The sequence below is a fragment of the Panthera uncia genome, chromosome E1, assembly GCF_023721935.1.
Source record: "Panthera uncia isolate 11264 chromosome E1, Puncia_PCG_1.0, whole genome shotgun sequence".
NCBI classification, from domain to species: Eukaryota; Metazoa; Chordata; class Mammalia; order Carnivora; family Felidae; genus Panthera; species Panthera uncia.
In genome coordinates this window covers 24918024-24939441 of record NC_064814.1, presented here as the reverse complement: position 1 = coordinate 24939441, position 21418 = coordinate 24918024, and the positions used below count along the sequence as shown (strand labels likewise).

Genomic DNA, 21418 nt, shown 5'->3' with positions numbered 1-21418 from the left:
TTACAGCACCATTATCGTTAATTTAATCTAAGAATTAAGCCAGTAGAAAGCTCACAGGCGTACAGGAAGGAGCAAACTCATTCGTCCATCTGCCCTCAGAGTTGGGGGGGGGGGCGGTGCTCAGAGACATTTTAGAAGTGGACAGACCGCCTTTCCGAGCTGTGTGTGGAGGGGAGGGTCAGGAAGGGAGGAGAAGCCCCTCTCCCCGCCCACAGGTCTTTCTGAGGCTGAGGCCAGCCCGTCGTCGGAGGCTCTGTAAGCTTTGAGGGAAAATAATTGCCGGGAAAAACCCCGGGGAAGCAGAACCCACGGGAAGAGACAGGGCCAGGCTGAAAGGCAGTGTGGAGCCCCTCGGGGTGTGCTCGGGCGGCTGAGAGGACGGGTACCCAGCTCGGGCACGAGCCCTGCCCCTTCCTTCCTTCCAAGAGGTCCCCTGGGACTGGGCTCAGTGAGTAGTGGGGGCCAGCACTTGGTGGGGCGTCGGGTCGGGTCAGGACCCCTCTGCTCCCCCAGCCCTCCCTCCCTCCCTCCCTCCTGAGCTCAGCGCCCACGTGCAAAGCCAGGGCGGTGCCAGGGGATGGGAGACGGAGGTGCGGCGTGAGAGGGGCCGCGGGCAAGGCTGGCCTGCCCCTTCTAGGTCGGAGCCTGGGCACCGTCGCCTTCTTCCTCACCAAGGTCCTCTCCTTCCACCTCTTCATCTGCCTCCAGACCCGGCTGTTTCTGCCAAAGAAAGACAGTGCAGAACCGTTGGTGGGGCCGGGCTTGCCCTGCACCCTGGGAAGTTGATCCCCTGAGGCCCAAACCAGCCAACTGGTGGAGGCCCAGGAGATTGTGCTCCTGGCTCTGTGGCCTTGAGGGCCTAGTGGGTGCTCAGAGCGAGCCAGCGAGTGTGGACAGCGGGCACGGCCTCGGGCATCTCGCAGGCTGGGGTCCAAGTCCTGCTTCGGTCGCTTTGCTGCCTGGGTGACCTCGGGCTAACGCTCCTCCTGAGTCTCCTTGGTTCCCTTGCCCGTGAAGTGGACACGATTCCTCTCAGAGCTGTGGCCCAGGTTAGAGATACAGGTGTAAGGGCTCAGCACTGCTTTCTCAGCTCTGACCCCAGAAGTTCTGGCCAACTGCAGAAAACTAAGGCTAAGCGGGTTGTTCTGTGCACCTTACTCCCTTCTGAGGCCCAGCTTCTCCGCCTGGAGTGTTCAAGCAGCGGGAAGGAGTGCTTTTCGGGACTTGCAGCCCCAGGCCGGGTGTCTGTCAGGCGCACTGCGCTGTGGGAGGTGGCTACTACCAGCACTGCTTTCTGGAGGGCAAGGGTGGGGGGGGGGGGGGGGGGGAAGCTGGGACTCCAGTCCCGTCTCTGCCATAAGTGGAGGGAGTCTCTGCCCCACCTTGCCACACCGACGATGGTGTGAGAACAAGGCCCCTCCTATCCAGGTGCTTCCAAATGCAACACGAGGGGCAAATGTCACAGCCTGTGGCCGGCTCCAGTGGGGGGAGGCAGAGGGGGAAGAGGTCTTGGAATGGAACCAGTCACCCAGTCCGCGTGCTCGCCCATCTTCTGCCAGCCTATCTGCGAGGTTGGCACCCAGGAGGCCAGCGGGCCTGGCTTTGCCGGCAGGTGCCTGCACTTACGTTTTCATTCCGCCCCAGCCCACACCCTTGAATCGTGTTGACGCCCTTGCTCCCGGGGGGGGGGGGGTAGGTCCCGGCTCGCACTCCCCTGCTGTGGTGTTCTTCGCCACCCTTGGCCTCTCATCTGGAGGCCCCTGAAGGCCATGACCCACGCCAACAATGCCTTCTTCTTCCTCTATCCCTGGGTACAGAAGAGGGCCCGGAAGGTGACCAGGAACCCCCTTTATAGCTCAACCTCCTTCTTTTCCAGATGCAAATGAAGGAGCCATGAAGTGAAGCGACCGACCGGCCCAGGCGATACCCCTAGAAAGTGCTCTAGAGCCAGAGAGCACGGATGGGTGAGTTCCGCACAAATCATGGGGTCAGCAGCTGGCCTCCGTGCCTTGGACCTCCCAGCCCACCGCCCCCTCCCAGGGCCTCGGGGCTCACTCTGAGCTGCCAGCTCACGCAGCCCCGGGTCTTTGTGGCGGTGGCCACGCGTGTGTCCCAGTGCCAGCCGTGTTGGCGGAGAGGAGGGCCACAAGAAGCGTGGAGTCGGGCCCCTGCCCTCAAGCAGCCTACAGTCCACGTGGAGACTCAGGATTTCTCAGGAGCAAGGGAGTAATTGCTCCCATTGGCCAGATGGACAGGTTAAGGTCCACCTGCTGAGGCCACTTGCCCAAGGTCACCCAGGAGGGCAGCGAGCAGGCGGAACCCAGGCGCCAGGGCTCCCACCCGGGCCACCCGAGCCCCCGTTTGGGACCCTACAGGCTTTGTCTTCTTCATGGCTTCCGTCTCTTTCTTCTTCAGCTCTGAGTAGATGATGTTGAAGAACTCATCCTCAGCCTTGGTGACCAGCTCCTCCAGGTGGAAGGTAGGCTCCTCCTCTCTCAGGGAGTCATCCCTGCCCTCCGCCTTGCCTTTCTCTTTCAGCCGCATCTCCCGGTGCCTCGCCTCCAGAATCTTCTCCCGCCGGGTCTCCCGCTCAAATATCTGGGGTACACGGGGACAGGGAGGCCCGTGGGGAGAGGGTGGCAGCCGGCGGCCCGCTCCCAGCACAGGGCCGGGTTTAGCTCTCTTGCTTCACTCACAGCACAAGGCAGGGGTCTGTTCTCAGCACTAACGGCAAGAAAGGAGGGCTGGACATCGAGATCGGGAGGCAGGAGCAGAGCCACCATGTCACCCAGTCCTGAGAGGTCCCCAGAACGGAGAAGACGTGGAACAGAACAGCCACACAGCCGTGCACCGTGGGGCCCTGGGCCAGGGGAGCACCCACTCGGTGGTGGGCCCACAACCTTGGGCAGAGCCGGGGGGCTCGCCCAGGGCCTCGGCACCGGGGGGTTCAGTGCCACGGTGTGCCCACAGTGCTGGGGTGGGGTGGGGGGGCGTCATGATGGCTCTCAGCCTCCCAGCTCCCTTAGCCTCCTGCCCCAGGGTGGCCACCTTCCCTCTGTCTTCTCTTCTGGCATCTGCTAAGCCTTCATCTGCCACAAATGTGACCTCTGGGACCAAACAAACTGACCTAGTCAAACTGCTTGGGCCGTGGGAAAGCCGAAGCCTGCGGAGGTGACAGGACTTGCCCAGGGCGGCTTGGCTCCCGAGTGGCGAAGCCAGGGCCGAGTCAGACACTCCTGATGCCACTTTACGAGCTCATTTCGGGACCCCACGCCACCTCCCCAAAGGCCCATGCGTTTCTCTCTCTCTGCCTGGCCTGCTCTGCCACGGGGCCGGGGTCAGCGCCGGGCACTTACCAAAGAAGCCGTGTTCTTCTCGTTCTTCTGGAGGGTGCACAGCCCATTCGAGACCTCCAGCAGCGTGGTCGTCCCCAGCTGGGAGCCGCAGGCGATGAAGCATCCGTTGTCCTGCACCCGGAGGCAGAAGAGGGCCTCGTCGCACACCTGTCGGAGGGGCCAGGCAGATGCGGTTGGGTTGGAGAGAGGAGCCAAGCAGCTTGTCTTGAGTCCCCGGCCCCTGGGGAGAGGGGCGCTTGGCCCGGCTCCGTGTTCGAATACCCTCGGGGACTCCCCTGACTCACAAGACGAAGTTCAGAAGTTCACCCTCTGAGATCGGCCGTCAAGACCCTTTGCCCCCCTCCGGCCTCACCTTCCACCACACCTGACCCCACCCACCACGCCTCACCCCTTCAGTCCAGCCCACGTCCATCCTGCAGCTTCCCAAATGCCACGCCCTTCCATGGCCCACACTAGCGGGGCTCAGGTGTAGCTATGCCGATGTGACCTGAACGTAGGCTGGAAGGGTCAGCTGCCAGGAGCCCATGCCGGGGCTGCCGAAGGAATAGGTCTGGTGGGAGGAGAGGCCAGGCTTTCCACTTTTCTTTTCTTTCTAAGTTTCCCCCAGGTAATTCTGCTGGGCCACCAGGACCCAAGGGCCTGGATGCATGGGGAGTGGGATACACGTGACCTTGAGGCTGAGGGCAGGGTCACACTGCTTGAACACGAAGTCCCAGATGTCCAGGGTCCCGTCCATTCTGGTGGTGAAGAAAACCGCAGGCCTCACTGGGCTCCAGGCGCCATCGGTGAGGTAAGCCATGTGGTACCTGTGGGGAGCCGGGTGCCAGAGGTCAAGGCCCACTGTGGTCGGGAGGCACAGAGAGGCTGCTGAGCCGCCGCTCTGCTCATCCAGGCCCCCTGGGCTCTAGGGTCTCGTCGCTGGGCAGGAAGTTCTTCCTTGTGTCTGACTTCTAGCCATGCCAGCCTCGCCCACCAGCCGTGGGCAGTATGCACTTTATTTAAAAAAAAAAAAAAAACAACTTTAATGTTTATTTACTTTTGAAAGAGAGTGAGAGGGGGGAGGGGGAGTAAGACACAGAATCGGAAGCAGGCCCCAGGCTGTCAGCACACAGCCCGACACGGGGCTTGAACTCACGAACCACAAGGTCCTTGAACTCACGAACCACAAGGTCATGACCTGAGCTGGAGTCGGATGCTCAACCGACTGAGCCACCCAGGCGCCCTGATAGTATGTACTTTAAAGGCTCTGGTCCTTCCCAGGGGCTGAGCCACTAGAGTTTCTCTACAGCTAACTCCAGGGGACAGGCACATGTTGCTGGATCTGGGCCCAGTCTCCCAGCAATCGGACTCACCGAAAGGAGTCAGAGGAAGAATATGCCCAGAGAAGTTCCTAATATCGATATTAGAAGAACGTTATACTTTCTACTCGGTGGGGGATCTAGATTTTCGAAGACTTCTGTGGTGAGGAATGAAATTGGACCCTTATCTTATACCATATACGAAAGTCAACTTGAAATGGATGAAAGACTTAAACATAAGACCCGAAACATAAAATTCCTGGAAATTTTATGGGAAAAGCTCCCTGACCTTGGTTTTGGTGGCCATTTTGTAGACATAATGCCAGAAACAAAAGTGAAAAAGCAAAAATGAATAAGTGGGGTACACTGACATCAAAAGCTTCTGCACAGCAAAGTCAAAAACTGAAAAAGCAAAAAAATAAAAAAAAGAAGATAAAAGAAAAAGCAACCCATGGGATGGGAGAAAATATTTGCAAATCATATGTGTGATGAAGGGTTAATATCCAAAATATACAAAGTATATAAGGAATTCATTCCAAAAAACTCAATAGTGAGAAAACAAATAACCCGATTAAAAAATGGGTGATCGACTCCCTCTCTTTCTCTGTCCCTCCCTGGTTCACACTGTCTCTTTCTCAAAAATAAAGAAAGATTAAAAAATTTTTAAAGGGGCGCCTGGGTGGCTCAGTCGGTTAAGTGACCGACTTCGGCTCAGGTCATGATCTCACAGTTCGTGAGTTTGAGCACCGCGTCGGGCTCTGTGCTGACAGCTCAGAGCCTGGAGCCTGCTTCGGATTCTGTGTCTCCCTCTGTCTCTGCCCCTCTCCTGTTCATGCTCTGTCGCTCTCTGTCTCAAAAATAAATAAAAAACATTAAAAAAATTAAAAAAAAATTTTTTTTTTAAAAATCTGTGCTGACAGTTCAGAGCCCGGAGCCTGTTTTGGATTCTGTGTCTCCTTCTCTCTCTCTCTGACCCTCCCTGGTTCACACTGTCACTCTCTCAAAAATAAATAGGCATTAAAATTTTTTCTAAAAATGGGCAATAGACTTGAACAGGTGTTTCTCCAAAGAAAACCTACCAATGACTAACAGGTACATGAAAAAGTGCTCAACATCACTCATCGTCAGGGAAACGCAAATCAAGAACCCAAGGAGATAGCTCCTTACACCTGTTAGAGTGGCTATTCTTTTTTTTTTTTATGTTTATTTTATTTTTGAGAGAGAGAAAGAGAGTGCAAGCGGGGGTAAAGAAGACAGAGGGAGACAGAGAATCTGAAGCAGGCTCTGACAGCAGAGAGCCAGACACGGGGCTTGAACTCACGAACCATTGAGATCATGACCCGAGCCAAAGTAGGAGGCTCAACCAACTGAGCCACCCAGGTGCCCCTAGAATGGCTATTCTTAAAAAGACAAAAGATAATAAATGTTGGCGAGAATGTGGAGAAAAGCGAGCCATTGTGCACTGTTGGTGGGATTGTAAGCTGGTGCAGCCACTGTGGGAAACAGTAAGGAGGATCCTCAAAGAATTAAAACTAGAAAAAACTACCATCTGGTCCAGTCATGCCATTTCTGGGTCTTTATCCAGAGGAACTAAAACCAGAATCTCAAAGAGATATCTGCACCCTCATGCGCACTGCAGCGTTATTGACGACAGCCAAGATATGGAAACAACCTAAACGTCCGTCAGCAGATGAGCAAATAAAGCAAATGGGGTATATATTCAATGAAATATTATTCAGCCTTAAAAAAGGAAATCCTTTCATTTGCAACAACGTGGATGGACCAGGAGGACATTCTGCTAAGCGAAGTAAGCCAGACACAGAAAGCCTGCATGATCTCACGTATATGCAGAATCTAAAAAAAAAAGTCAAACTCACAGCAGCAGAGACTGGAACAGTGGTTGCCAGGGGCTGGGGCGGGGGCGAGGGGGGGAAACGGGAAGGTGATGGTCGAAGGGTACAAACTTTCATTTATGCAACATAGGTCAGTTCTGGAGATCTGCATGCAACATAGTGCCTCTAGCTAACGATACTAGACCAAATTGTAAAATTTGCTAAGACAGTAGATGTCAAGTGAAGTGACCCCTGCCCGCCCCCCCCAACCACAAGAATAATTACAATCAAGGAGGTAGGAGAGAGGTGATGGACATGTTTATGGCTTTGATGGTGGTGATGGTTTCACAGGTGTAACTTAGCCCCAAACTCACAGAGCTGTAGGCATTAAGGATGTACAGCCTTTTCTGGGTCAATGACACCTCAACAAAAGGGTTGAATACGTATGTGTGTGCATATATATATATATATATATATATTTTTTTTTTTTAATAAATCTTCCCAGGAGATCTTGATGCAACCAGATTGGGGAGCCACTAGAATAGAACATGCTCATTAGGGTCCACAGCGACACCAGCACTGCAGAGTCTGTGACAGCGTGAGCTAGAAAGGAACCCCAGATTGACACACAGGAAGGCTGAGAGGGTACCAGTCCCCCCACCTGATGCCTCTGCTCCGGTCTCTTAGCTCTGCCTGCCTTGCAGCATCTCTGTGCGTATGGCACTCCCTGGCTCACCCAGGGGCAGTGAGACCACCCTGAGGGGCTCAATCTCATGGCCTCCCCTTGGCCTCTCCTCTGGGCAGACTGGGAAAGCCCACAAGCTTCTCCGATCCAACTACAGCGCTCACAGCTGTGTCCCTCTCTGCTCCTATGTGCCCAGCCTTGCATGAGGGGAGACCCACCAAGCTGCCCTGATGAGGTGCCCAGATTCTCAGTCCAAGCTTCCTGGGTTCAAACCCCACCTCAACTTCTTACCAGCTGGGAGAACAGAAGCAAGTGGCTTTGCCTCCCCATGGCTCTGTCCCCTAACACACACAATGAGGGACAAGAGGAGTAATGCTACCTACTTGTAGGGTGGGCTTGAGGGTCATGAAAACACCCAAGGCTGTTATTATGACTAACACAGGCTGTTTGAAGCACATCCCTTTATGAAGTGGCTGGATTAGGCTCAGGTGTGCATGGAGGGGTGTTCTGGGTGGACACGTAGAGGCTCAGGGCACTCCTGGGCTGGCTCCCTCTGTCCCTCCCACCCTCCTACATTCCCCTCCAGCCCCAACCTCCCTCTTACTTGGTCCACATGATGGACGACTCCCGGCTGTCTTCTGACCAGATGCGGGCGGTCCAGTCGCCGACAGTCAGGAAGTTCTTAGGATAGAATGGATTTCTCTGGAGGGCATAGATGGGGCCATGGTGGCCTGAGAAGGTGCACACAATCTTCTCGGCTGACGTTTTGGCCTTGCGGTTGCAGGAGATGACAATGCCCTGCTCGGTGCCCACCATGAACTTGGTTGGCTGTGGAAGGGGTGACACAAGAGTGAAAGGTTACATGAAATGTCAACTCAGGGTTTATTGTCATGGTTAGCAGCCTTCTGGAGTCAGATTGGATGCGTCTAAAGGTACTGGAAGGGACCTTCACGTAAGCTTATGCTCAGGCTGTTGCCCAGCCCCTCCTAAGGAGCTGGCCTTGCCCTTCCTGACTTCATCAGACCCCATCCTCTGTTAGAACCTGCTCAAGGGCGCCATGTTTAATGAAGCCCTCTCGACTCTTCCAGACCTTGGAGAAACTCATCAGCAGCTACGTGATACACACCTCTTCAGGTAGTATCATTGTGTCCACTAGGCATTTTGCCATAAAGATCCCGAATGTCTGTTTATGGAAAATGTGAATGATTGAATGAATAATGTAAAACAGGAGTCTAAAAAGTCCCCTCCCCCAGCCTTCAGTTACTTCCGAAACTGGGCTATACTGCAGTTACTTCAGAAACTGGGCTATACTGCATACCCATATTCATCCCACCTTTATTCACAGCAGCTAAGAGGTAAAAAGCAACTCGAGTGTCCCAACCCAAGTGACATGGATGGATTGACAAAATGTGGTCTATACCTACAGTGGAATAAAAAGGAAGGAAATTCACGGCTTTAAAAAGGAAGAACATTCGGACACACACAACAATGTGGGTGAACCTTGAGGACACGATACTCAATGAAATAAACCAGTCACGGAAGGATGAATACCAGAAGAGTAGAGATGGAAAGTAGAGGGGCCGGGAGAGGAGAAATGGAATGTGAAGAGACACAGCTCGAAAGGCCCAGAAAAGCGAGTAATGACGTAAAACGCAAGGCTCCTGCAAGCTAGTGATGGAGAGAAGTACCCAGATCCAGATGGCCTGCCATGCCTCCACCCTTGGACTTCTTGGTGGGGTTGGAATGGTGAGCCTGGAACTTGAGTCAGAGCCCTGGGTTTGAGCCCCAGTTGCACAGTGTCCTAGAGCATATGACTTACCACACTAAGGCTCATTTGTTTGTCTGGAAAGGAGGGACAATAACATTATGATACAAGATGGTCGTGGGCGATTATGCAAGCTCATCACTGGAGGGAGTTACAAGTGTCCAGCACACAGAGTGTGCTCAGTGACAGGCATGGGAGAGCTGGGGGACTACTGGTGGTATTGTCATTACATCAGGCACTTGCTCTAGAAGTCCCTGATTTCAGGACAGAATGCTTTTCTGCATCCTCCCCACACTGACTCTCATGCCCAGGGTTGGGGGTCAGTTAAATTGTCTTCCACCTGACTTCCCCAGCGTTCCTTCCCCAGCCTTGGGTGAGGGCTCCCAGGGCAGAGGTGAGGCCAGAGCATCTCCAGCTCCCAAAAGCCTGGGAATGATGTCACATGACCTGAAAACAAACAAGAGATGATCCCAATGGGGAGGCAGACCTGGGCTTCGGTGAGCCAGGAACAAGCCCAAGCCAAGAGTCATCTGGGAAAGTTGTTTTCTTGCTTTGGTGGGAATCCTCATTTGCTGCTTCTAGAAGCTTCCATCCTTTGACACTTTCATGTTACTGCTCAACTTTGATCTTTCTTTACCATTGCTTCCCATTGCTAGATGCTCTAATTGTGCCTGTGCTCTGGTTTTCCAAGGAGCCTCCTCTGACCTCATTTCCCTCTCCAATACGTCTTCCTTCCCCTCAGACTGTGAAGCGACCCACACTCGGCAGGGGCAGGGCCTGGGCTCTCCATGTTGGTCCTGGGCGGGGCTCTTCCTACAGAATGGGGCCCTTCTGGAATCCTGTCCTCTGCCTTCTGTTCAGCACAGCTGCTACCCAAGCAGTGACTTTGTGTGAATGAGGATTGGCTTCCTTCCTCGAGAAACTCTGCTGCCCCCTGCTGGAAAGTTCCTGGAAAGACCACACACAAGCCCGACGACCACAGGAGGGAGGGCGCTCCATGCCGCTGTTGGGTGCACGTGGTAGACGTCGTAGACGCTGGCTCCACCCGGCTCTGGCTGCCCCAGCATTGGAAGTCGGGGAAGGGAGAGCCGGGAACACTCACCAAAGTAGACTCGAACTCCAGGGAGATAGCCCCCAAGGCATTCTCCAACTGCTCCTTTCTGGCAATGTCCAGGATCACCACCTCGGTGGGCTCGCTCATCTTTCGGATATCCCACCACATGACCTAATGGGAGGGCGGGGCAACTTTGAGACCGGAAGTCCCTTGATTCTCCTAGCTTTTGCCTTCCCTACCTTCCTGGGGCCAATCACTGGGGCCAAAGGGGTGTGTGTTAGAGATGACCAGCGATCCTTAGGACAAACACACTTGGAGAACCACTGCTCTGGCCCCACAGTCCCAAACCTGGCCGCTCATCAGGGTCATGGGCAAGCTTCATAAAATCCAGATGCTGGGGCCTCACCCCAGACCTACTGCCTCAAAATTGCCAGACGTGGGCTCTGGAATCTGAAATCTTTTTTTTTTTTTTAATTTATTTATTTTGAAAGAGGGAGAGAGTGGGGGAGTGGGGGAGGGGCACAGAGAGAGGGAGAGAGAATCTCAAGCAGGTTCTGCATTGTCATAGTGGAGTCAGATGCAGGGGCTCGACCCCATGAACCGTGAGATCGTGACCTGAGCCGAAATTAAGAGTCAGATGCTTAACAGACAGCCACCCAGGTGCCCCCTGGAATCTGAATTCTTAAAGCCTCCCACAATATGGTAATATATAGAAACATTATAAATGCCCATATGCTTTGATCAAGAAGTCCCACTGTACATTGGAGATGTATCTTCACATGTGTGCAAAAACTTAGATACAAACACACTCTGCTACACAATCATGACATTAAAATCCACTGAAATAAATTTTGGCATACCTAATGCAGTTCCTAACAGGCACGAGGCAGTGCTTTGTGAAATATGACATCACCTTCAAGATACACTAAATGAAAAACGTCAAGTGCAGACCAATGCACGAGGTGTACAGAAAGAGTGAGGAAGACAGATGTATTTGCTCCTGTCTCCAGTGGTGGTGCCTGAAGGCGGCCGTGAGAAACAGATGAAGGTGGGTGCCTACAGGGAGGGGGGCCGGGAGGTTTGTGGGCAGAGGTGGGAGGAAGGTGTTTCCCCGTCTGCCCTTTTTGCCTTCTGGACTTTGTTCCATGTGCATCTATTACCTACTCTCTAATTTAAAAATAAAATGCAAAAGGAAACGCTCCCCCAAGGGCTTCTGGAGGGGACCTGGGGAAGTATCACTGCTCCCCACACTGTGGCCGGCTGGCTACCTGCCCGTCTGTGGATGCTGAGAAGCACTCAGTGCCCGTCTTCGACTGTAGCCAGATGCTGCCATACACGGGGTCTCGATGGCTGAACTCAACAGTGGACAGCTCCGCCACCAGGCTGCCCTTGCGAGTGTCCCAACAGGCTGTCAGGGAGGAGAGTGAGGGCAAGGTGAACAGAAGCCCAGGCTTCTTCCTCCACGCAGGAAGCAGGGGATGGAGGGATGCTCCTTCTCTTGGTTTCGCAGGTATGTAGTTTTTTTTTGTTTTTTGTTTTTTTCAGAAGCAGGGCTCGGTCCTAACCTGCCTGAGTTTCCTCCCAACCCCTGAAGTTCCCACACAATCTCTATGGAAAGACTCCCAGAGTGCAAGCTTCACTCATTCCACTGAGTTCCTACCATGTGTTGAGCACCACACTACCTCGGGAACCCACTGGAAATAAGACCATCCCTGTCCCTGAGAGGCAGGAAGGGGGACCTGCTGTGATTTTCCTGGTGGGGAACACGTGGGGGTGGTCAGGGAGAGCTTCTTGGAAGAAGTGAGAAGGATCACAGACTGAGGAGGAGCCTGGGATGGCAGTGGGGGGGGGGGGCGGCCAGAAAGAAGAGTGCCTCCACCCCCAAAGAAATGTTCCTGAAAGTAAAAAGTAAAAGGTAAAAACACTGCGGCAAATCTCTTCTGCTACATAAACTCCCTTTTACCCTCTGCACTTTGGCTGCCCTGGATGGGAACGCAGATCACAGACCCTTTATTCAGATCCGTTACAAGGACTTCACCTCTTCTGCTTTACCAAGAAAGCCTTGAAGCTTCTCTCGTTTTTGTTCTGACAGATTTTTTTATTTGGGGGCGGGGAGAGAGAGAGAGAGAGCAGGTGAGGAGCAGACAGAGATGGGGAGAAAGAATCCCAAGCAGGCTCTGCCCTGTCAGTGCAGAGCCCGATGCAGGGCTCAAACTCACAACTGTGAGATCATGACCCGAGCCAAAATCAAGAGTTGGATGCTTAACCAACTGAGCGACCCAGGCGCCCCGGAGAAGCTAGTTTTGTAAGAGAGCAGCAAAATAACTCAATCCATAAGTTTTGATTTATGGACTCCAAGTCCGAGACCTTTGCCCCTGGACAGGACTGGCCCAGAGATGAGCTTTCTTGGCCAAGTTTGCTCGGCTAGGGACAGAGCAGCGCTTGGGGGTGGGCCCCCTGGCAGCCCCTCTCGAAGGTGGCACAGCCCCGGAGCCCCGGCTGCTCTGAGCTGGCACGAAGAACCCTGAAAGGGGTTATGAATAATGAGCGAGGCAAGCCTCCTGAATAAATCATGGCACAGTGGCTCGGCTCCAGTCTTCTAGAGCCCTGGCACCCAGGTAATTTGGCAGGGAGACGTGTGGGAGCCCATGTCTATTCCCAGGGAGGAGGTGGCAGGTCTGAGAGGGGGGTCAGAGGCCTCAGAAGAGTGTCTAAGAAGTTTCCCAGCCATCCAGCTCCTGCTCTGGGAGGAATAAGGGTAAATAAAACGACATGTGAGGGTAAGATGGGAGGGGGCTCTTTTCATGCCCAAGGTCAAGTCAGGCCTGGGATGCAGTTAGGCTGAGTGTCCACTGCTTGGGGGCCAATGTGGCAGGCAGGCAGGCAGACAGGGCCCATGGGGGCAGTTTCCTTCCAAGCTCCCTAGGGATCCAAATCCCAGTTTTCTAGGTGTTCCATCAGCAAAATCAGCCGAGCAAGGACCTCTGAAAATCTTCTCCATAAAAGCAATGAGAAAACGGGCAACAAAGTGAGTCAACTTTTTCAGGACAACTTAGTCAAAGGTTTGCAGCCATCCAGAGAATGCTTGTTCAGGAGAACCAGCTGAACATCGGTAAGGACACTGAGTTTTGTGGCATTTTTAACTTGCCCTAGTTAAGACCCCATACTCTCTGAGTCCACGGTAGCCTTGAAAAATAACATTCTGCCTTCCTGGTGAAAACCGGCTGCCTCACAGCAGCAGGAGGGGTAATCCGGCTGAAGTTCATTCACAGTCTTCCAACCAAAGAACGGTGACTATATGAACTGTCCAGTGGGTCCCTGGATGACCATGTCCCTCCCCACCCCTGCAAGTTATCTGTATTTAACCTGACTTAGAGCTTGCTCCGTGGGAAAAAAAGAGGCAACTGTTGAAAATAATGATTATAAGCAATTGATTAACTTTGCAGTTTCCTGAAGTGGTAGGTAACAGTAAACTATCCAAAAGGCTTAAAAGGCAAGCCCGGAGGGGAACCTGGGTGGCTGGTTGGTTGAGCGTCTGACTCTTAGCTTCAGCTCAGGTCATGATCTCACGGTTCGTGGGTTTGAGCCCTGTGTCAAGCTCCGTACTGGCAATGTGGAGCCTGCTTGGGATTCTCCCTCTCTCTCTGCCCCTCCCCTGTACTCACTCTCTCTCTTTCAAAATAAATAAGTAAACTAAAAAAAAAAAAAAAGTACAGGCTTGGAGAACAAGGTGTTCATTGGGATGTCCACTGGGGCTTTGAAAAGCTCCACCATTTGCCTGGAGATCTGGAAGGCCACATGCCCGGGTAGGGCTGTGTGAATGCCCAGAGCTGTGCACTCGCTCAGGAAAGAACTGAGGAAGCCCTAAGCTGTTGCCTCTGCTGACCCTGAGGCTTTGTGCAGAGGTGCAGGTGGGGCCAGCAGCTGCCCCGCGGAGTGTCGCAGCCATGCTCAAACAAGCACACAGAGGCTCTCGGCAAACACTGGTTGCCTGCAGGTGCTTGAGGAAATCTCTGTCCCACCATTAAGCTAACCAAGCAGAGAGCATGGCGGGCACACATGATAGAATGCAGACGTCACAGAATTAGATCAGACAATTCACTGAAGAAACAAACAGCAGCAAATAGCAACGAACACAAAGCCTACAGTGGTACAAGTACCTGATTTCCAAAACTGTCACTTTATATTGTGTAAAGAGAGAAATTTTCAACAAAAAAGTTACAAGATATATAATAAAATGAGAAAGTGTGGCCTATACACAGGAAAAAAGGCAATAAATGGAGACTGTCCCCAAGGGAGCCCAGCTGTTGGACTTACTAGACAAAGACTTTAAATCATTGTGTTTTTTTTTTTAAATTCTTTTCTTATTACATCAGGATCTCTTTATTTTTTAAAAAAATTTTTAATGTTTATTTTTGAGAGAGACAAAGACAGAGCATGAGTGGGGGAGGGGCAGAGAGAGAGGGAGACACAGAATTGGAAGCAGGCTCCAGGCTCTGAACTGTCAGCACAGAGCCCGATGCGGGGCTTGAAATCACAAACTTCAAGATCATGACCTGAACCAAAGTCGGACCCTTAAACGACTGAGCCACCCAGGTGTCCCTTGACCTGTAGTTTTCTTAAAACTTGTTATTCTGAACTGGTCTTAGACTTACTTGAACTATTACAATTGGAGACACTGCTGAGCTATCAGCAAAGCCTGACTACCCAGATGTCTGGAGTTCATCCTCTGTGGGAAGTCCCCACCTCACTCTGTGCTCCCTGGGAAGCCCAGCCAGGTACTTGGGCCCTGGCAGACAGCAGCGGGGGGCTGGGCTTGCTCCTGGTTAAGCACCTGGGTCCCTCCTTACCCAGCTGCCCATTGTAGCAGCCTCCCAGAAGCACGTGGGAATCTTTGGGGTTGTACTCCAAGGTGACAAGAGGTGACGATGGCTTCAGGACGATTTCAGGCTTGTTGGGATTTTCTATAAAACAAACAAACAAATTGATCCCGCCAAGTCTGGAAAGAAAAGAACGGAGTCAAACAGTTTAACCCTTCCTGAGATGGGCGATGGTAGGGGGATGTCTGGAAGTCCCTCCTGTCTTTCTCCAGGCTGCAACCTCTAGGTCCTGGGGGCCAGAATCTGGCACTCTTGGCCCTAGGGGCTCTTTTAGTGGTTTTATTTTTGGTAATCAGCAGCGTGTGTGTGTGCGTGTGCACGCACACACATTTTGGAGATTCGGTAGGAAACTGGGTTTTGACCCCAAGGTTTTTCCATAAATCCAACTCTCCCTGACTTCTCCAAACCAGTTTCTTTGTCTGTATAGTGGGGCTAATGAAGGAGTCCACTCCCCCACTTGCCCCCCAGGGCTGTTCAAAAGCATAATGTGCTCAGTTCTGAGCTTGGCACTCACACCTACTAATAACGGCTAACGTTTATTTTCACAATGGCCACAGTGACGGGATGTCCTACAGTCTATTGTCCACCATCGCTGGCCACCTGACAAGGCTCGTGGCCTTAGAGTGAGTGCTTCTGTCAACAACGGTCCCTGCTCCCATTGCCCCTACTGGCCATGAATTAAGGACCAATGCCAGGAAAGTGGGACAGAGGTGAGTCTCCTTCTCAGTCCGCTGGGGACTCTATCTGAGTCTGTGGAGTCTAGGATTGGGATTCCATGGGGTTTGGTCTTGAATGTCCTGATCAAGGATCTGGAAATGAAGGGAGTTTCCTGCTTCTGATATGGCTCTGGTTTGGCTGCTCCTGAACCTAGACAAGGAAGGGATGGGCAGCTTCCTGGGGTCCCTGGTCCCTCCCTAGAAGGGACCTGCCCTGTGAGAGTCCCCTGCCTGTGGCTTCTACCTTCCACTCTTGTGTTTTGCTGGCCTCTGCCCTGCCCCCTCAGTTTTCCTGGACCCCAGGACCCTTCCACTTCTCACCCAGGTCCCAGATGTACGATTCATGGCTCATGCCCTCAGGCGCACGTTGAAAATTCAAGCAAGAATATGCCACTGCCAACTTTCTGTTGCCATCAGGGTGCCAGGAGAGGTGCGTGGCTGACCGCTTGATTACCTGGGGATCCCTTTACAGGAGAGGGCAGAACACTGGCATGGAAGGCTCCCCACACCTCTTATTTACTCAGTTATATCTCTAAAAAATTCAAACGTATTTAAGCAATCACATTCACTTGGAGAAATTGATTTTTAAGAACAAAGTTTAGAAGAGCCCTTAATCCAAACCTGGATCTCACCACCCATAAATAGAAGGTAATAATAAAAACTAAACCAGTGGGAACAAAATATCAAATTCCAGTCTGATATTTCCACTTGCTGAAAGTTTTGAGCCTGAGGCCTGATTTCCCATTGCTATTACAACGAAAGGGGAAGAGGAGAATCCAGCAATCCTCCTCCTTGGTATTTGCCCAAAAGAGTTGAAAACTTTTGTCTAACAAAACATTTCAGGTGAATGTTTCCAGCAGCTTTGTTCATAGCTGCCCAGACTTGGAACCAACCAAGACATCTTTCAGGAGGTGGATGGATAGATAAGCTGTGGTCCATCCAGACAGGGGAATATTATTCAGCATTAAAAAGAAACGAGCTATCAAGCCATGAAAAGACACAGTGGAAACATAATGCACGTCACTAAGTGAAGGCGACCAGTCGGTAAAAGGCCACATACTGTATGATTCCAACTATGTGACATTCTGGAAAAGGCAAAACCATGGAGACAGTAAAAAGATCAAGCGTTAGCCAAGGGCTTGGGGGAAGGGAGGGATGACTAAAAGGAACGTGGGATTTTAGGGCAGTGAAACTATTCTATATGATACAAAACCCACTGAGTGGGGCGCCTGAGTGGCTCAGTCGGTTAAACATTGGACTTTGGCTCAGGTCATGATCTCACGGTTCGTGGGTTCAAGCCCCGCGTCGGCTCTGGGTTGACAGCACGGAGCCTGCTTCAGATTCTATGTCTCCCTCTCTCTCTCTGTCCCTCCCCGGCTGTGCTCTGTTTATCTCTCTGTCTCAAAAATAAACAAATATTGAAAAAATTAAAAAAACACCCCACAGAGTATGCAACACAAAGAGTGAGCCCTAATGGAAACAATGGACTTTGGGGTGCCACAGGTTGACTGTTGTGTCCCCCAGATTCATATGTTGAAACCTAATGTCCAATGTGATGGTGTTAGGGGGGTGGCTGTGGGAAGTGATTAGTCCTCGATAAAGGGGCTCCAGAGAGCCCTCTCACCCCTTCCGCCATGTGAGTTCCGGCAGTGAAAAAATGGCCGCCTATACACCAGGAAGTTGGTCTTCACCAGACACAGAACCCAACCACCTTGATCTGGGACTTCCAGCCTCCAGAACTGTGAGGAGTAAGCTTCTGTTGATTATAAACTACCCAAGTTATGGTGCTAAGTACCAGAATGCTGGTTCCTGACGGTGACAAAGGCCCCACCCTGGGGCAGGGTTTTGTTGATGGTCAGGAAGGCTGTGTGGGCTCGGGGCGGAGGGGGCGTGTGGGAACTCCCGTACTTTCTGATCAGTTTCGCTGTGGGCCTGAAACTGCTCTGAAACATCAACTCTTCAAAAAAAGAGGGGAGGAAGGAGAATGAGCAAGAAGTAAAAAAGAATTAAGCACTTAATGGCCCAAACTGAGACTTTGCCCACGAAGTAATCAGAAGGGATGAAGGAAAGTGGAAAGCAAGATACCCTTCTTGCCCTGTGATTTCTCCACTTCACTCCTCCCCAGGAGCACGGTTAGAAGGCTGGGATCCAGGAGACCTTAGTTCCATCCCTGGTTGGGTCACCCCTTCCCCCTCCCGTGTGCCCTGGGCACCCGCCCCTCCCTGAAGTCAGTCCCCTCATCTGTCAAACATACAGGTTGAATGGGATAATTTCTTTTTTCTTTTTTAAGTGTTTTTTTATTTATTTTGAGAGAGAACATGCACACACGCAGGGGAGGGGCAGAGAGAGGGGGAGAGAGAATCCCAAGCAGGCTCCAGGCTCAGCACAGAGCCCAACGTTGGGCCAGATCTCACCACCATCAGATCATGACCTGAGCTGAAATCAAGAGTCGGACCCTTAACCGACCGAGCCACCCAGGCACCCCTGTGAGATGATTTCTAATCTATCATCCTGCTAAGGTATCCACATGTGAGGTCAGACCCCAGTAGGGCTGGGGCAGCAGGGAGGACAGCCCTCGCCCCTCCCCCCGGCCCCTCTCCCAGAAGTGCTTGCTCCTACTCTGCACACCACAACTCAGCCCTGGATCACAAAAGGGTCCTTCCTAGTTGTGCTGGGACTGGGTCAAGTACTTTCCAGGACCCTCAGTGAGCCATGGTAGCAAAAGGAATCCCCCCCGAGTTGGCATTTGAGACTAGTCCCTTCCAAAATCACAGGTATATAAACGTATTTTAAACAAAAAAAAAATAGTGCTACGCTACATGCTGTTCTGCATCTTGCTTGTTTTGCTTCACAAAGTAAATCTTGGAAACACTCCCCAGCAGGCTGCCTCCTTCATCCTGACATGTGCGTGCTATCCCCTGGGTAGGCGTGCCAGAATTGCTCGAAGCACTCCCCTACCGATGGGCTTAGCTTGGTTCCAGCCTCTGGCTAGAGTGCCTTCTGCTGCAGTGAGCGTCCACACACACGGCGACTTCACACACGTGTATCTGTGGGATCAAGTCCTGTTGTCAAGCTTCTGTCCTTGGAGGTCATCACCAGGTACACTCCCACGAGTGTGGGATGAGGGTCCTGTGGGCCCACAGTGCTGCTGGGTCACTGATGGTCCATACTTTGAACTCATTGTGCCCTGCGTGACTCAACCCGGCTTGCACACGGCTTTGCAAATTCGCTTAGTCTTTCCCTGGACTCTGTCCTCTCTTTCCATCAACCAGACCCGCCCCCAGGGTGGGGACCAGTTGGTTGCTGGGTGCTCTGTTGCTCTGCTCCCTACAAAGCTCAGAGCACGGAGGGCATTGCACCCACGGCATGGAGTGATCGGCAAAGAGTGACCTTGGGAAGCACCCAGCCACAGGGGTGGCAGAGAGCGTCCCGACACCTGCCTAGCTAGGGAGGTACCTTAAAACATTGATGGTTTTAGCTGAAGGGGCCTCATCTGTCACCTCCACCGCATCCTCGTCATCAAAATACTCCTGGTAGATGTCAATGGCATTATTCTGCTTGATGCAGTGCTCCATGATCTGAGGAGAAAACATCAGGAGTTCTTAGCAGGAAAGAGAGGTACCTGCAGCCTGACCAGGCTGAGATGGCAAGAAATATCTAACGGTCTTTCCCAGCCTTCCAGCCCGTTGCATTTTCAGTGGGGGCAGCATTGCTTCCAAGGGAAAATTCGTCTTGGAGGGTGAAATATTACTTTTCATGCATAAAACACAGATATACATACAGTACATAAAGAAATATGCCGATGGGATTAAAATTTCATGGGGGAGGCAATTAGGAAAAACATGAAAAGACTCGTTGGGGGACAACAATGAAAAAAAGGTAAAGAAACACGCCTCCAGTCGCACAGAACTGGTAATCGCTCCATATACAGCACCAATCTTCTGCTGCCACCACCCAGAAGGCCCTCTCCATTTTTCCAAATGTCCACCAAGGAAAAACCTCAAGCTCAGGTGTCTCCTCTTCCAGGAAGCCTTCCCTGATCCCTTCAGCGGGAAATTGGATCTCCCTCCTTACGGAGCAAAATGGCAAGAGTCATCCCTCATAGCATGTCTTTCTACGTTACACGGTGATATCTCTGTATTTGTCTCTGACCTCCAATGGATTATGATAAACTCTTTGGGGCAGGATGCATGTGAATTTTATTTTTTGCCATCTCTCCTGTGCCTGGCAGAGACTACAGGCTCAGTCCAAATGTGCCGAATGAATGAATGATCCCTGCCGGCACGCAGCTCCTGGGTGGGGTTCTTTGGAGTCCTTCTTGCTCAAGGGGAGCACCTGTCAGACTCCTCCTCAAGCCTGTTCAGCCCTGGTACCTTCCCATCTTCCCCTTTGGTCTGTTGTGGTGGACTGGTCTGCCTGCTCCCAGACAGAAGGTTCCTTAAGGTACCTAGTGATGTTCGTCCGCATAGTGGCAGGAGCGGAGCCCGGGGCCAGGCAGGTGGGGCACCGCAGTGATGGAAGCCTTACCGAGCCAAGCTGCGTGATGGCGTTGATGTAGTTCTCGTCCTTCTCCACCTTCTTCCGGAACCGGATCGTCTGCTCCAGCTCCAGGGGGTTCACATCCTTGGGCCAGCCCCCCTCCACGTGGTTAATCCCCCGGGTCTCCATCTCAAACCGCTCTGTGTTGACCTACACAAAGCCCCAGGTGAGAAGATATCTGCCTGCCCCGGGTGTAAACATTAGGCCATGTCCGCAAACCAGGATCCTGGGGCTGCCTGCCCGTGGGCCCTGAGCACACAGGGAGGGATCAGCGAGGTGCCCCTGGCCAAAGCCACTTTCAGGTTCCGGCAAGGAACTTTGCGGTCCTCGGGGGGGTCCCGGGTAGCCACGGAAGTGCCACCCTATGGAGCTAGCAGCTTCGAAGCTGGTGCCTCTGGCCGTGGAAAATCCAGTTCTGACTTTATCGAAACCCTAATGCACCAGAGGAGCCCCCCACTCCCACCCCCGCCGGCCATTCTGTGCGATCCCAAAGAAAGAGAAGTGACTAGTCCTGCTCTGCCTTACCACTTGCAATGTCATAGGATTCGAAACACAGAAATGATGAAAAGTTGGCAATTACTTTGCCCGTTCTCGGAAGTAGGGAGGATGGTATGTGCAGATGGATTTTTACCCCTTAAACTTGCCACTTTGCTTCCTTTCCATTTGTTCCCCCCTTTAAAAGATTGTGGTAGGGGCACCTGGGTGGCTCAGTCGGCTAAGCGTCCGACTTCGGCTCAGGGCATGACCTCGCAGTCCATGAGTTCAAGCCCCGCATCGGGCTCTGTGCTGACATCTCAGAGCCTGGAGCCTCCTTCAGATTCTGTGTCTCCCTCTCTCTCTGCCCCTCCCCTGTTCATGCTCTGTCTCTCTCTGTCTCAAAAATAAATAAACCTTAAAAAAAATTAAAAAAAATAAAATAAAAGATTGTGGTAAAAGACATACAATATAAAACCTCCCATTTTAACCATTTAAAATTTTTTTAATGTTTATTTTTTTTTTGAGACAAAGAGAGACAGAGCATGAGCAGAGGAGGGGCAGAGAGAGAGGGAGACACAGAATCCGAAACAGGCTCCAGGCTCTGAGCTGTCAGCACAGAGCCTGACGTGGGGCTTGAACTCACGAGCTGTGAGATCATGACCTGAGCCGAAGTCGGATGCTTAACCGACTGAGCCACCCAGGCGCCCCCCCCCCCATTTTAACCATTTAAAAATGTACGATTCTGTGGCATGAAGGACAATTCATATTGTTAGGCGACCACCAACACTGTCTAGTTCCAGAACGTTTTCATCACCC

The 21418-nt window shown here is 52.2% G+C and overlaps 1 protein-coding gene across 5 annotated transcripts in view; it reads right to left on the bottom strand.

Moving 5' to 3' along the window:
• Positions 1–21418, bottom strand: part of DNAI2 (dynein axonemal intermediate chain 2) — a 28038-nt gene continuing 6620 nt past the window's right edge. For 3 of the 5 annotated variants that reach the window (XM_049637715.1, XM_049637716.1, XM_049637717.1), the window contains exons 3-13: positions 20114–20275; positions 19043–19164; positions 15908–16050; positions 14841–14954; positions 11259–11398; positions 10039–10161; positions 7776–7999; positions 4027–4162; positions 3357–3503; positions 2697–2794; positions 1–720 (exon numbers count right to left, since the gene is read on the bottom strand). In XM_049637715.1, the coding sequence (XP_049493672.1) occupies positions 132–720; positions 2697–2794; positions 3357–3503; positions 4027–4162; positions 7776–7999; positions 10039–10161; positions 11259–11398; positions 14841–14954; positions 15908–16050; positions 19043–19164; positions 20114–20275 (1998 nt within the window). In that variant the 3' untranslated portion in view covers positions 1–131. Of the gene's footprint in view, positions 721–2373; positions 2599–2696; positions 2795–3356; positions 3504–4026; positions 4163–7775; positions 8000–10038; positions 10162–11258; positions 11399–14840; positions 14955–15907; positions 16051–19042; positions 19165–20113; positions 20276–21418 lie in introns of all 5 variants that reach the window. The other 2 variants (XM_049637718.1, XM_049637719.1) reach the window with 2 other exon arrangements.